Source organism: Lampetra planeri, chromosome 5 (assembly GCF_965212315.1).
Source record: "Lampetra planeri chromosome 5, kcLamPlan1.2.h2, whole genome shotgun sequence".
Classification (NCBI taxonomy): domain Eukaryota; kingdom Metazoa; phylum Chordata; class Hyperoartia; order Petromyzontiformes; family Petromyzontidae; genus Lampetra; species Lampetra planeri.
In genome coordinates this window covers 2,455,325-2,470,187 of record NC_136111.1, presented here as the reverse complement: position 1 = coordinate 2,470,187, position 14,863 = coordinate 2,455,325, and the positions used below count along the sequence as shown (strand labels likewise).

The 14,863-nt window shown below is 43.1% G+C and overlaps 2 protein-coding genes across 3 annotated transcripts; both read right to left on the bottom strand.

Moving 5' to 3' along the window:
* Positions 1 to 548: 548 nt before the first annotated feature.
* Positions 549 to 10,827, bottom strand: ILRUN (inflammation and lipid regulator with UBA-like and NBR1-like domains). Of its 2 annotated transcripts, none has more exons than XM_078594051.1 (5): positions 10,607 to 10,827; positions 6,838 to 6,992; positions 3,567 to 3,764; positions 1,569 to 1,951; positions 549 to 868 (listed from the first exon to the last, which is right to left on the bottom strand). In XM_078594051.1, the coding sequence occupies exons 1-5, from the start codon at positions 10,759 to 10,761 to the stop codon at positions 830 to 832; spliced, it is 930 nt and encodes a 309-aa protein (XP_078450177.1). In that variant the 5' UTR covers positions 10,762 to 10,827; the 3' UTR covers positions 549 to 829. The 2 variants fall into 2 exon arrangements, with proteins under 2 accessions (XP_078450177.1, XP_078450178.1); XM_078594052.1 differs by having other exon boundaries at positions 1,851 to 1,951.
* Positions 10,828 to 12,663: 1,836 nt separating this feature from the next.
* Positions 12,664 to 14,382, bottom strand: MED9 (mediator complex subunit 9). The gene is made up of 2 exons (XM_078594056.1): positions 14,184 to 14,382; positions 12,664 to 13,210 (listed from the first exon to the last, which is right to left on the bottom strand). Exons 1-2 carry the CDS (start codon positions 14,249 to 14,251, stop codon positions 12,997 to 12,999), a joined length of 282 nt encoding a protein of 93 aa, XP_078450182.1. The 5' UTR covers positions 14,252 to 14,382; the 3' UTR covers positions 12,664 to 12,996.
* Between the last annotated feature and the right edge of the window lie 481 nt (positions 14,383 to 14,863).

The window sequence follows — 14,863 nt, the reverse complement described above, 5'->3', positions numbered from 1 at the left end:
GGTGCTTTTCAACACCACGGGCAGGTGGTTGAGCCACCATCAGCACACCACCCAAACACACGGCTATTATAATGCCATGGTTTACTTACACAATGAAATGTAAAATGCCAATTTCTCGATCACAAATGGCACTCAATGTTAAAATTTCGAAATGGGGGCAACCTACAAAAATGTGATCCAGAGCATCTCAATTGAATAAGTTAACACATTTCCCATCACCATCCAAGGAGCATTAGATGTTACATTTTAAATGAATGTCATGATGCAAGGTTAAATATCCTGAATAAGGCTTTTCAAATTATAATTGAAAAATTAAATCCAACATGTTAAAATTTACCATGTTTTGTAAAGCAACCCATACCAGTTTAGTGGATGTACACTCAACCTGTCTTACTACCTGCATTTCATGGTTTTGTAAAAGGATCAGCAATGTGAACAACAAAAATAACTAAGCATTGAAAATTATCAGTTGAAGAATCCAATCAACCCCAGATATAATGCATGCGGTTATGACAGCTGAAGAAAATAAACAACCCATAAACATCTGCTGTCAAAAAAATTGAATAACTTTATTCAAATCTGAAAAGAATCAAGATAGATTTCTGTACACATAATTACAGTCTGGAGCAGCTTTCACCTACAGCATGGCTATATGCAGCTCTCCTCGTGTGAATCAGACCAAGTCTTGTTCTGTCAAAGCGAAGCAAAGCAGTCTGAGAAAACGAACGGCCAAATCATCCACCGGTAAAGTGTGAGGTGCAGCTGGGTAGGGCCACTGCTGTGTTTAAACAGCTGACAAACGTCCCGCACACGGAACGCCAGCACACCCTTACGACTTGCCAAAACCTTCCGGTTCATTGCAGCAATTCTGTGAAAAGGGAAACAGAGTGACATTAACATAATTAGTATTTTGTTTTTTACAACTTAAAACCCACAGCATGGCAATAAACGGCTCTCTCCACTTGTGCAAAAACTGACCAAGTCTTGTTTTGAAAAAAAGGAAGCGGTTCGGGAAAATACCTTACAAACTTCCAATTCATCAAGACTCGCCAGTTTTAGCTGCAATTTTAAACATTCTGGAGAACCTGTGGGGAATCTTAAAATACGCACCATTTATTTATCAAAGATTTCCAATTTGATCACTCAGCACTGCTTTTAAGTATTCTATCAGATTTTTATGCTAAGGTTAAAACAGAAAGACGCTATCTACTGCATCACTCCTGAGTCAAAGTAATCAAGAATGAAGCTGGCACTAGTGTTGGGTCCCGAGCACCCAATAAATCAAGGCTTGACTTTGGGTGCCTCTAGTGGTATCTCACTAGCAACGCATTTCAAATGCAATGACACCGAGTTGTTAAATATTTGGACATCTGCCTTGAAGCTAACTTTATCTGTGCTACCCATATGTGGGAATAGGGGAACTACCTCATAAACGTCCAGTTTTAGATGCCTTATTTCATACGCTTATACAGATGAAAGCATCACTTAACTCGGAATTACATAATCATCAACTATCCTTTCTACTGTTGTAAATGTTGTTGAACAAATCAACGACAAAGCACGCTTACCAGATTACAGGGAGCAGTGTGCAGAGGGTGACAGTCAGCTGAATTGGTTACATCTTCTAAGTGTATTTTCTGTATTTTTAATTGCGTATTTTGAACAAGTTCATTTGATTTGCTGTCCTGGTCACAATCGATGCCAGTAGGGCTCCATGCATTCTGGAAAAACACAGCTTCAGAATTGTTCAAGGTTTGTCTGCCGAACAGATTCTGATGGCAGCTTTCTTGGTTATCTTGGGGCTGTTCTTCTTTGTGTGGTGACGCAAAGGGGTTAAAGTCAGGCTGTACCGCTGAGTGCTGAGCAGAAAGCTCCGCTCCAAACGTAGACAGCTGTTGTGTTACTCCAAGAACTCCTCCAACTTCCACGGAGATGATCACCCAAATGACATCTACAACAAACCAGAGACACACACACACAATGAGAACATAAACATGAAATTAGGAAATACACTCATCAGAAGCTGCAACTTTTTACTATACATCTGTGAACAAAAGCTTCCAAGATAAAATAAAAATTCTGATTCTGAACTTTCAGTAGAGAGCACAATCGATACCTCTACCTTATTTCCTGTGGACCCCCAATAGTACAGAGAGAGACTTCAGCATAGATTGTGTTGTCATGACCATGGTGAAGCATTAACACTGTGGTGTCGAGTCCCCTTGCTTCAATTTTACATCCACATATTTCTTACATATTCCCATATCCTCCGCATTATACGACGAGGCATTTTTCGCCTGTATTTGAAAGCAAAGCTTGGGATGTGTCTTATCATCTGGTAGGTTGTGTGACCAGATCAATTAAACTTTATTGACACGGTTCACAAGTTTAGGTTGTGTGTTAATTTCATTCGCATCTTATAATTAGATGAATATGGTATATGTCAGGGTATGGATAATTCCAATTCTAAAAGTAATCAAATATCCTGGCTATGGGGCTCACTTTTGCCCAAGGCTTGAAACACAATTTGAATCAACCATATTTCCACAAAATGTCAGTGATGAAAGTTCCTTCTAGTTTGTGCAGTTGGCTGAAAACATCCTCGTCATTTCGTGATACAAAAATCCATCTATCTCCTGCAACATGAGTTGATTTAATTGCCCAATCTTTCCAGTGATTATACTCTCAGCTGTATTTTCAGCTATGTTCACCCCTTTGACTGCCACTCCATTATCAGTTGGCCATCGTACCTCGATGTCGAGCCTAAACCCACTTAAATGTTCTTATCAGTTAATGTCTTTAACTCGTGTATTTTCTCAGATCCATCCATGTATTCCTATTTTTTCGTCTCTCAGTGTAATTCCAAGCAGGCAGATTGAAATTCTCCCCTGACTATTCTCTTGTACTGGAATGTTTGTATTGCTTTGTCTCATTTGCAATCTCGGTCTTCAGATGATTTTTTTTATAATTATGTGTTCACTTTGTTTGACATTTGACACTTTTTTTATCTCTGTCTTCACTTTGATGTTTGTGGTTTCAGACAGCTGATTCTCACATTGCTTATTAACTTTTCCTTTTCTATTCTCGTGCTCTCCACGAGAATGCTAGTTTTTTTCCACTGTTTAAAACGATACCCTGTTAATAATTTTGTGTGGGGATATCAATCTTTTGCTTAGAATAAGTCAATATTCTCCCAGTCCTGACCGAGACATTTGATGGCAACTGCCGTACTCTTGCACACGATGTCAAAGGGTACTTCAATAACCTCTTAGCAGTGGATCATGACTCTGCAAACGCTTTACAGAAATACTGTCCAGAAGCAGAAATTTAAAGAGCAATTTGCGCACTCATCAGTGTAGCTCTCCGATGACGGCTTTTCGGGTTGTGCCGTACATATTTTGTTCGGCATGACGTGCAACATCTCCTTTCATGTGCCAAAAGCTTTTCCAGGAACTGAATATTAAATTCCAGTCGGACAACACGCCAAACACCCGTCGGACACAGCTGCACGGGCACAACCGTGAAACTCTTAAGCAGCAATATTGACTTTAAAGTGATAAGCTCACCTCCAAAGAAGAGCCCGTTGGCAGTGCACATCCTCCACTGGCCTTGGTACATGGCAGGTGGGCCAGGGCTCGTCATGTCCACACTCACGTCCGCCATGTGCTGCGGCTCCAGCGCCTGTACCGGCACACAGCTTACCGGCCCAAACTGGTGCCCGTTCACAAATTTGAGCACGACACCAGCAGGCCAACACTCCGTCCCTGCGCACGCAATGAAAAAAAGGGGCTGGTGGTTGCATTTTGCACTACCAGAAGTGCCAAGGAGAAGACTAAATGTGATGCGAATAGAAGGAAACAATGCCTCTATATGTTTTAGTTTTTGTTGCTTCTTAAAATAATAATAAAGCCTGGACCTCAGAGATGTTATTTCAGTGACACTAAGTAATTCAAATATATAGGCTACATTTTTCTTATTTTGGAAACAAAAGTTGTTGGCTAACATTAGTAAAACCAATAAAACATTAACTACATATTTCATGACTTCAGAATGTTGTCCAAGGATTATAAACATCTTTAGCATTTCAAAAATTATTAGGAATACATGCAAATTCCTAAGCCTTCAGGAGGCAAACTAGGATTCGTAGGTTTTGTGACACCGAGTCTTCGGTCACTACCCAAGTCTCAGTGTCAGACAAGGTATTTATAGAACTATTAGGTTTCACTCTAGCTTCCAAAAAGCATCCGAGCCAAAATTAAGCAAGTTTGGAATTCTTAACGAGTTACACACAGCCAAAGGGAGGACTTCTTCAGATTCTTAAGAGTCATTTGAAATTCCTAAGATTAAAAAAGCCACATGAAACTTATTGAACAAATTATTTTGGTGATCCTTGGTTGATAGTTGTGCACAAGCAGTGAACAAACTTGACGTTTTTGGCAATATCCATTTCTCATTGCACATAGAGGCCAGTGACAGAGTGGATAATACGGGTTGGAGACTGCACTGGAGACTCCACTTAACAGACTAATTAAACAAATGTTTATATTACAAGTCCAATTATAAAATGTTGCTGCCGCATTGCATTGTGGGAAAATGTGTTCTTGTGAGCACATCGTATGATCCATGTAGTAATTCATCCCGAAGCCCAATCACTATCTCATTACTTGAATGTAATTGTATTGTATTTGTACGTTACAATTATGTTGTAAATTAATACACCTTATATAGTACCTTTATTAAGATTAAAGAACATTGCTGTACAAAATCACCTATAATATATTTCTCCTGTAAGAGTAGTGTTAGACTTGAGGTCTTTTAAATACCTTATTCAGGATTATTCGGTTTCAGTTTAAGAAATCCTATACTCAACAAACCGAATCAAGGTGACCTATTGAGACTACCAAACAAAAAAAACACAATTTGAAATACCTTGTTTGAATGCTTAGACCCTGCCTGACAAAATTTGAGCATCCACCCTATGTGAATGATTAAAGATTAAGTTGGGATAGAGATTGACTCTGGGCTCACTTGGCTGTCTAAGGAGGTGATTACAGTCTTGTGCCCCACCCTCCCATGAAACTATAAAAAGATAGCCTTCTACAGTGCACTGGGGAGCTCGCAAGCTCTGACTCATGTGTTGCTGGGACCTGGGAGGAGCAAAACGACATATATGCTGTCTCTGACCCAACCAGAACAGTAGAGGTTTTAAGTTGTACTTTTGACTTGAGCGTTTGAGTGAATAAATAAAATAGATTTTGCTGAGCTTGATAGGGAATGTTTCCACCACAACATACTGACATTTAAATGACCATATGAGATAGACCTTCCTTGATCCAGGTTTTGGCATGATCAGCAGTGTTGAGAATTTCATCTCAAGCCAATGACTTTGGACACCTGTACCCTTCACTTCATCGAACTGGAATGAAATCTTGGGTTGACTTAGCACATGGCTCCGAGGCAAATGGCCAGAATTATTACGTCAGGAACAACACTGATGGTCTAGACATGTTCTGCTGGTTTGTGGGCTTCTTAAACAGTGCTTGATAGTATCCACGCTCTCTGCAAGACCTCTCAATGTCAGAAAGTAGCTGTAGCAAGGCTTGCACGCTAATCTTGGTTATTAATGAAAGAAACCAGGCTTTGTCAGTATATTGTAGCCCTCTTAAAATTGAGTAGCATTCACAGTAACCTGAACAATTGTATTGGCTTGAAGTCCACGATGTGATACTCGTGCAGAACCGTGCACTGCATGTTCACAATTACAAACAAAGCAAAGGAGCAAAGTTAATAAATGTTTTGCAGTCATGGCTAATCTTTAAATATATTTGTCAGAGGTCAGAGCTTCACTGAAAACATACGAAAAAAAAGCTAAACATTAACAAGTACAGTGCTCGTTTTTATTTTTATTTTGAGTAATGTGAAGAAGAAATCAGTGGGTGGGGTGGAAGAACTTTGGCCAGAGAATGGTGGGAAACAGGTCAGGAAGAGTAACACCACAATGCGGGGGCAGAGGAATGAGAGACTTCGTGCTGCCACTAAGTAGAGTAAGATGCTGTGGAAAGTCATGTTACATACTTTTACAATGAAAAACACTATTAGATTAAACGTTAATGTATAACTCCTGGATTGTAAATGTAACTTCTCCCTGCACAGCTTAGATAATAGGGGGGTATTCTGTATATACTAAGTGGTGACATTACGAACTGGCCATGTCACAGTGGTTACAATGAGGTCAGAAAATTGTGATTTCAATTCCTCGTCAAGGGTAACTCAGCTAATCATCTCAGTTGTCAAGATAACTTTTACCAATTAGTGATGAGCCAACAGTGGTCATGCTTTGGATAGACTGGCCCAAACCACAGGAATGTGGACATCCATAACGGCAGCATTCCAATGTGCTCCAGTCCATGAATATTTCATGTTGCCTTTCAGTTAATAATAAAATGCGTACCCAATTAAAAAAGTTACTCATGACTGCTTCTTTTATTGAGTATTGATAACTAAGGGTACCCTTATGTGCTGCGGCCTGACAGTGCACACATAATTTTTTAATCTGGCCAGAGTTGAAGCCATGCATTAGACCTCTTGTTGTCTTTCGTGATCATATGGGGGGATTAGCCAAAGACAACCGAGTTCCAGAGAAAAGTAATTCACTATGGATCTCACACAGCAATGTGTGGGTTGTCTTTGTCATTCGCCTGATGGGAGGTGAGTCAGGAGGGTCAATAGGTAAGAAGACAGGACGTAACATTACATGAGGATTGAAAACGGTCTTAAATTCCCAAGTCATCACTGCCCGTGTATTCAGTACGATGTGCATGTTGCTGTGCAAGATACCTGAGTTCTGTATTCTCCACGTCTTTGTAAAAATTGTGTTGGGAGGGATGGACTCCCCTTCGCCAATCGTGACGTCTTTGATGAACGACATGCACGGCGTCACGATGTTGGGAGTTTCAAAGTCGTAATAAGCGCCAATGGCTGCCTGGAGATTCCTGTAATAAAACAGTGTCAACAGGACACAAGAGCCCACTTTAAAATAAACCACAAAACATGTGTTCCACTCGATAATGGAATGCTCAACGTTTCAGGTAGACTTTGTAATCAGCATAATTTTCCACTTTTGTTACTGTATAATGTATGTGTTAACTTATTTTGGGCCTGGTTTTCTAATATCAATTGTCACTGGTTAAGTATTCATTTAATAATTATCATTCCAGGGTGTTTGCTGGTTTCATAAAAGGTTTTTTGTGGGTCGTGAAAGCAGAATAGACATTATTATAACGCAGACAGAGCACAAGTAACCCTGCGATCATTATTTTCACTGGACAATTTTAAGATTAAACATTCACATTAGGAAATGTGAAAGTCAAACACAAGACAAAACATATAATAAACATGTATATAATCTTCAACAAGATCTTACAGGTTAATTTAAGCAGAATAGTGACACCGCATCTGTAATTGTGTTCATCACCAGTAACTAATCTATCTTCATTTCTGATATGGCAGGGTTAATGTACAGCATTAACATATGAAGGGTAGTTATGGAGGGAAGAGAAAAAATTGGATTGGGAGGAAATAGGAAAACAGAGGAAAGAGTTGAGAGGATCTAGACAATGGCCACAAGTGGAGGTGTGGCTCTCCATACTCTGCTCTCCCTTTGTTATAACTTCCGTAATACGTTCCAGAACATGGAAATGGATTTTGTCCGGCACAAAAGACTTGAAATTGAAGCTTTATTTTTTCTAAAAAAAGATCACTCATGAGTGGCTGCTCATGGTCATGTTGGACGTCACTCACAGATCCTCGAAACCAAAGTCGCCATACATGTTTTTTACAAGTTTTTTTTTACTGTGTGGGCATCATACATTGTGTTATGCATATGTGGTTACTGCACAAAGAAGCATGGCGATACCATGCTATTGATGAAGGTTATGAGGTCAACAGTGACCAATTTTGCTAATGCTACCACTCGACCGTGCATCTGCTTGCATGTGATGCTCCAGTTGTTGTTAACTTGGTATTAGGGCTTCAAGGTTCACTATTACAGTATCCCACCATCTTGCTTTGGTCCTCTTCGTGCCCAATTTAATGCCTAGCTTTAGAAACATACTACAGGTAAATTGACTAAACCTGGCTTTAAGACAATCTCAAATTAACTCCTGTTGTGTGCCATTTATTTTTCTCTACACAACATCAATTTAAGACTGTTTTAAACAGTACATTTTCTCTCTCCTACTAAAATACCGAAACAAATTCCAAAAGTGGATGAAAAAAAAACTTGTTAGATTTATTGTTATTGCCAATGCAATGTTGCAAAAACGTTCCAAGCTTGGCAAGCGTTCATGTGTTGGACGAACGTGATTCGGTGAGAAACCACGAGAAGAGACAAAATGATTACTGTAAACTTCCTCTGTACCGCGATATTGTGGACCAAAGATGCGTTATACCACCAACTACATGGCACGAAGAATGGCATATGTGTCTGTGCCAGAATTTCCTCTTGTCTGCAAAATCATGGACCTCAGAAAGTTTAGTACTCACCTTATTTTACCTGTGGAAGCAGGCAGGGCCTCTATGCTAAAAGCAATGCTCTTCATTGCTCATAGGCGTCACATGCGGCATGTGACGCAGACATCTCCAAAGAAATTAACAATATTACATTGTTGCTGTTAAACCAGAATATATGCATATATTTTAATAAACAATCATATGCATGTTTTCTTACCCTTGCCTAAACCTGTGCACTTGGCACTTATTTTTCTTGTATCAAATTGGTGCTGTCTCAATTAGCTCCAATATTTTTTTGATTGATGAAATGTGTTAAGGCCTTATACATCCACACCACTTGACTTCATTGCCGTGGCAGACAATGCATGATTTCAAATTCACATCAACAGACCTGTCACTTTAATGCGACTCAATAAGAGTTGGTCTTTCCACTTCATCACGTGACTTTGCAGTCTGTGAAATGTGATTGTCACAGAACTGGCAAAGTCTTCTCTCATCCTAAGTTAAGCTCTTGCCTTACATCCATCCTCGAGGGATCGTAACTACATGAGAATCAAATCCCAGTCACTTTCACACCATGGGGTTGATAAAAACAGGTGCCACTCAGTGGGAAGTCAACAGTGGTCGTCCTTTGTAAAATTTATCCCGCCATGGGAATGTGGAATTGTCATCACTGGCTCAATGCTCTTAAACAGGTGGCAAGCTACGTTCGAGAGGAGACATACAATTATTTTTGCCAACAACACAAGGGGAAAACTTCAGCTCTTGATGTCACATACTTTGTAGTTGAAACACACCATCACACGCATTCCTATTGTGATGTGGCCAATTTCATAACAGGGCTTAATGGTCTCCCTTTAAAGTTATTTAAATAAAAAACTCCATCAATGTAAATTCACGCTTAGATAAGCGCGGGCCAGAGCTCACCTCATGATTACGATGGGCCAATGGTGAAAATTCGATATTTCTAGATTGAGGTGACTTACACGGCAGGTTAAAGGCGAATTTCCCACAAAGTAGAACTTCTATTTCACACACCAGATCAAGGCAACGAAGCGAGCCGTGTGCTTCGAGGACTGGTATCAGAAATATCAGATAAATCTTCATCCTCACCCATCGATAGTTAAATTTTATTGAGGGACTGTGTATATTGTCTTGGTGTGGTCTGGGACTGTTTTTGTTGTTTACTGTTTTTGTAGTTTTGCTGCCTTGCCCAAGCTTGGGAAATGGTGTACTTATGCAATTTGAACTTATACACTTAATCTATTGTATTTATTGTTGAAACTTTCTGACCCGCCTCTACCGGAAATCCGTGAAAAAAAAGCTTCGTTGCTCATCAGATTTCCTCCACAATAAATAAAGATTCTGATATGGCAAAGCCACAGCCGTGACACCACAATAGGGATCCCACACACGGGTAAAGCCGAGTGTAAACAACAACCAGAATTAGCGGTGCCGACGTCAGGAGTGGGATGACGAGGTCTTTGTGCCAACTCGATTTAAAAAAAAAAACATCACAAACCGGGGGGGGGGTGCAGTAACGCGATGGGTGTAGCAAACAAAACATTTAATTACCGAACCAACACGACGTAACCATGTAAGGCTTCGCGTCACCACGTAAACACAACAAAACACGCCGTGTCGGTCCATCAATCCCTCTGCTGGCCCCATATATCTGGCAGCGTCAGTACGCGTGTAAGCAGGGATTTAAACCTGGCTGGGGTTTCGCGTTGTTACGGCACTCATCAGCACGCCACTCATCAGCACGGCTCCCCCCCCCCCCCGTGCTCATCACTTTGTTGTGCCCGGGCAGGCCCAGGGAGACCCCCCCACCACCACCACCACCCACAATGACGTAGGGAGTAGGCCGCGTCAGGGCCAGGCCTCTCTCAAGCTCGCGACTCTCCCCTCGCGTCTCTCGCCCCGCTGAGGAGCCGAGCACGGGGGGCGACGCGAGGCGAGCACGGGGAGAAGGCGAGCGAGGCGAGCGAGGCGAGCGAGGCGGCTACGCGCGGGGATTCGCGGCGCCTGAGCGCTGTGAGTGAGGCCTAGTGCCAGGCCTAGCCTAGCCCCGCGCGTCCCCCACCCCCCTCACCAGTTGGCCATGTCCAGGAAGAAGGCGCAGCCCGCGGGGTTGAGCTGGAAGCCCAGCAGCTTCTGGAACTCGGAGATGAGCACGTCCTTGTCCGTCGTGCCCATGCAGCTAAACTTCTGCATGAGCTCCTGGTCGACATCCATATCGCAGTCCATGGCCGGCCCGTGCCGCCGCGGCCCGGCAGCACCGAGGGGCGGGGGGGACAGGGTGACGTCACCGACAGGCCGGTGGGGGGGGGGTGACGGAATGACGTTACCAAGTGGCGGGTGTACGGGAAGACGTCACCGAGGCAAGTTTTGTGGGATGACGTCCGGGCGGGGAGGGAGCGGCCATTTTTGTTTGTTGTAGTACGGACTACGGAGTTAGACTGATGGCCTTAATCTAAGTTGTCTTGTGGTTGTTTTTGTTGTTTGACGTTGCATCCCAATGGGATTTTTGCACACAGCGTTGGTGTACGGTGTTTTTCTGTAATATTTTGCTGTCTTGTATTTTCTGTTTACACATAGTCACATTAAGATGTTTTCTTGTTTTTTGTTTGTTGCGGTTGCACCCGATTCGAGAGCCGAATGGCTCACAGGGCTATACCTAATAAATGAACTTGAACTTGTTTAGCGCAGGAAAAAGCCAGGCGCGGACGTTATTCGTCGCGATGGTTACTGCGTTGTGACGTCATCCGGCAATAGATGAAAACGTCTCGCAAACGTGATCTCATCGTGCTGCGCGACTGCCCGCGTGACGTCACGCGTGGATGGGGCCGTTTGACGTCGACGCGTGCGGTGGCGTCATCACTCGGGTCGGAGAAAAGGGGCAGGGGTCGCATGTTGACGTCACCGCGCCCACAAAGGAACCACGTGACCTCACGCGCGGGGTGGGGGGCGTCACGACGCACGAGGGCGGGTCGCGTGACCCACGCCGAGGGCCAAGCTCCCATGACGCCTCGCGCGCGATCCGAGGAATCGAAGGTTCTCATTGGAAGGGCAACGCTCGATTCTTAGGCGGAACAACTTTGACTGTCAAGGTCAGCAGGTCATGGCCTATTGACCTTGACCAGCTCCCCAACCTCGCCGTGCCAGGTGTACGACACTGGTCGTATTAAGGTGGGAGCTTAACGGGGTATATATTCCAAGACTGGACATGTCCCCAAGTCGCTGCCATCCCTCCGTGTCGTGAAGCCACAATCCACATGCCACCAACTCAAGTTCGAATTCCCCTTCTGGGATCACGCTGTCACAATCCTAGAATCTTACACAAATCCAGAATAACGCTGGCATAGTGTGGAAAAATGCGTACAAAATAAATGTGTACAGAATAAACGCCTCATTCCAGACCCAAACACTGCATCTCCTGGCTTTGACAATCCTCGCAAACACTGGTGTAACCATCAACAACATCAGAACATCAACAGGCCGCTGCGTACTTCATAAATGGAAATTTTAAGACAAAATAACAGTGCAAATGTGGCAATGCAACCTAGATTATAGACCATATAGTAACACCACTGTAGTATGCCCTCCAATGGAATAGCGAAACTACTTTAACTCTCCTGAAGCCCTCGTGTCGAGCAGTCCTCGACATTGGCATTTAGCTCTTACAAATATTGCTATGCGCTAGAATATAATTTAAACACATTACGCTGACAGGTGTACATTAATACAAGTAATTTTACAAACTAACATAGGATGCTGTTAGCGTGAAGACCCGATCATGGGTTTTTGTGGCTCTAGACGGGGCTGCTGGAACCAGCATGGAGCGGAGGCTGAAGCGCAGCTATTGGAGATACTCTGGATCCAGAACCAGCAAAGCCAGAACACTGCCAACCGTTTTCGTAACTTATCTTTACAAAAAAAGGCACAATTTCCATCATGCCTAGCACGCATGTCACTTGACCACGTTGCATGAAGAATGCACTCAGTCTTGTCTAAGCCGCCACCTTGGAAGCTGAAACGTGTGGCCGTTTTGTTTGTTTAGGCCACAACTCAAAAGTTCTGATTAATAAAACACAAGGGACGTGCCATAGAGGCAGATCCTCAAGTGTAAAGGTGAACGTAAAACTCATGTGAACGTTAACTTATATCATCTTTATTTACACAAGTTACCCACGTTGTACAAAATAAACACCTTTCGATAACTAACTACATGAACAAGCAAGGCGTCAGTCAGCCAACACATCTGCATCGCCTTCACAAATCCTGCCCTTTCAAAGTCATGTAAGGCAATATTGACACGTTTTTTTCCTGCAGGGAAAACTGTAAGTCTTTTAGCGTCATCAAATATGCAGAGGGGTTTGCATTTCTGCATCAGCTGGTTCTTTATGCAGACCTGTTAGCAATAATTCTGCAGCTTTCTCCATTCCTCTTCTGGACTGCACCTAATACATGGACGAGATGAAGTCACTTAGAATTATCAAATATGCAGAGGGTTTTGTATTTCTGCAGCAGCTGGTTCTTTATGTGGACTTGTTCACGGAGGTGCTGCAGTCTTCTCTGTTGCTCCTCTGGGCTCAGGTCGATCCCTGGCATCACAGCGACAGTCTCGCGCAGCTCCTGAATCCGCGATTTCAGCCGACTCAGCTCCTGCTGCACCTCTTGGTTGTCTCTCTCCATGCTACCAAAACAACAACAAAGTACTGTATATAAACAGACGCAAAGGCTTTCAATAAATGCCTCTTCAAACCACATTCCTTCCGATCAAGACCACTTAGACGTTAACCCCCCCCCCCTACATCTATTCTCCGTTCTCAATGTCCGTGTTTCCAATCCCGCATTTTCAACGTTTTTCAACAGTTTTATTCAAAGTTTTTACTTAACTTGACTCCCCTGTGTCGTGGTCAAATCTTTTAATCTACATTTCGTCCACTTCCCGTTGTCCAATCAATCCTTAATTTTGCACACATATTCAGATCCGGTGACAATGCATGCCTGTATCAAATAATCAATTACCTCCTTTCAAGCAATTAAAATGTTTGCATGGACGGCTTATTAATTATATATTTTAGTGTAGGTCAAAAACTCCGCGGTCCCTAAACTGTGGAATCGGCTCGCACATAAAAGCAGGCGCCAACGTGTCTCAGGCGCCATTTATGTTGTTGATAACCCCGTTGTTTAAAAAAAAGATACTTTTTTTTAACACTCCACGCGACGCTTTCACGGATAAACACAGTACGATATTATTTTAAAACGTAGGCTTTCGCGGCCAAATATAATCCATAAAAAATTGTTTGCTGGGTTACATCTCGTGAATGTGTCGTTTATAACCCACCACCAACAAAGCCAGCGAGTAAGGCTTTTACTACTGTGACTTTACCCTCCAACATCCCGGGCGTGCTGAAGTAGCAACTGGCACGTTAGCGTGACAAAGCGTACTAATTGGCCGTGTCGGGTGGTGGATTTAACGACTCGTTTATATTTACGCGATCATACCCAAAAAAAACTTGCATTAAGCGCGACATTATTGTTGCTATTCTTTACGTAGAGTCCACAGTAATCTGTTACATGAGCCCCGCGGCCTACTAAAATGTGAATGCACAGCCTGCGTCGCGGCTAGCGCGCCCCCTCCCTCAAACACCGGGGCCCCGCACCTCTTCATGATGTCGTGGATTAGCGGGACGAAGGCGGTGTTCTCCTCTTTGATCTGCGTGGTCGACATCTTCGCAAGCCTCCAACCTCCTGGTCGTCGTAGTCGTCGTCGTGTCCGAAGCCACCAACGACCCCGTTCCAGATGGGGCCTGCGGGCCCCAGAACCAGCACTGAGCCTACCACGTGGGAAGAATCGATTCCCGTCTCACTAAATCTCGAGTCGATTCTTGCCGATTCGTTGCGGTGTTAGACTCGCGTAACGATCTAGGATCGATTCGCGGTGTTAATCGATGCTCGATAATCGATTAACGCGTGTTAAACAACATTGCTTTTCATACTTTTTGGGTCTTTCGGTAAAGTCACGTAGATAGAAAAATAATAGATCACGATGTTTCGATCGCAAGAGTATGAATTCCTGCAGTCACGAAAGCTTTAAATCAACAATGGTTTTGTAATATACATGTATTTTTTGTTATTGTTGAGAATTTCTCTCCAAATCTGGCTGTCTCCTGATGCCGATTGTAATTACTGGCGAAACGTCGTACTCCGATTGTAAATGTTGTGGATTTGCTCTCCAACACACAACCGGTGTGCTGTACTCGTGACGAATTGGCGACCTGGCTATCACAAATGACAGCTCAACAAAGTGGCTCATCGTCATGTCGATATTTATAGCAGCCAA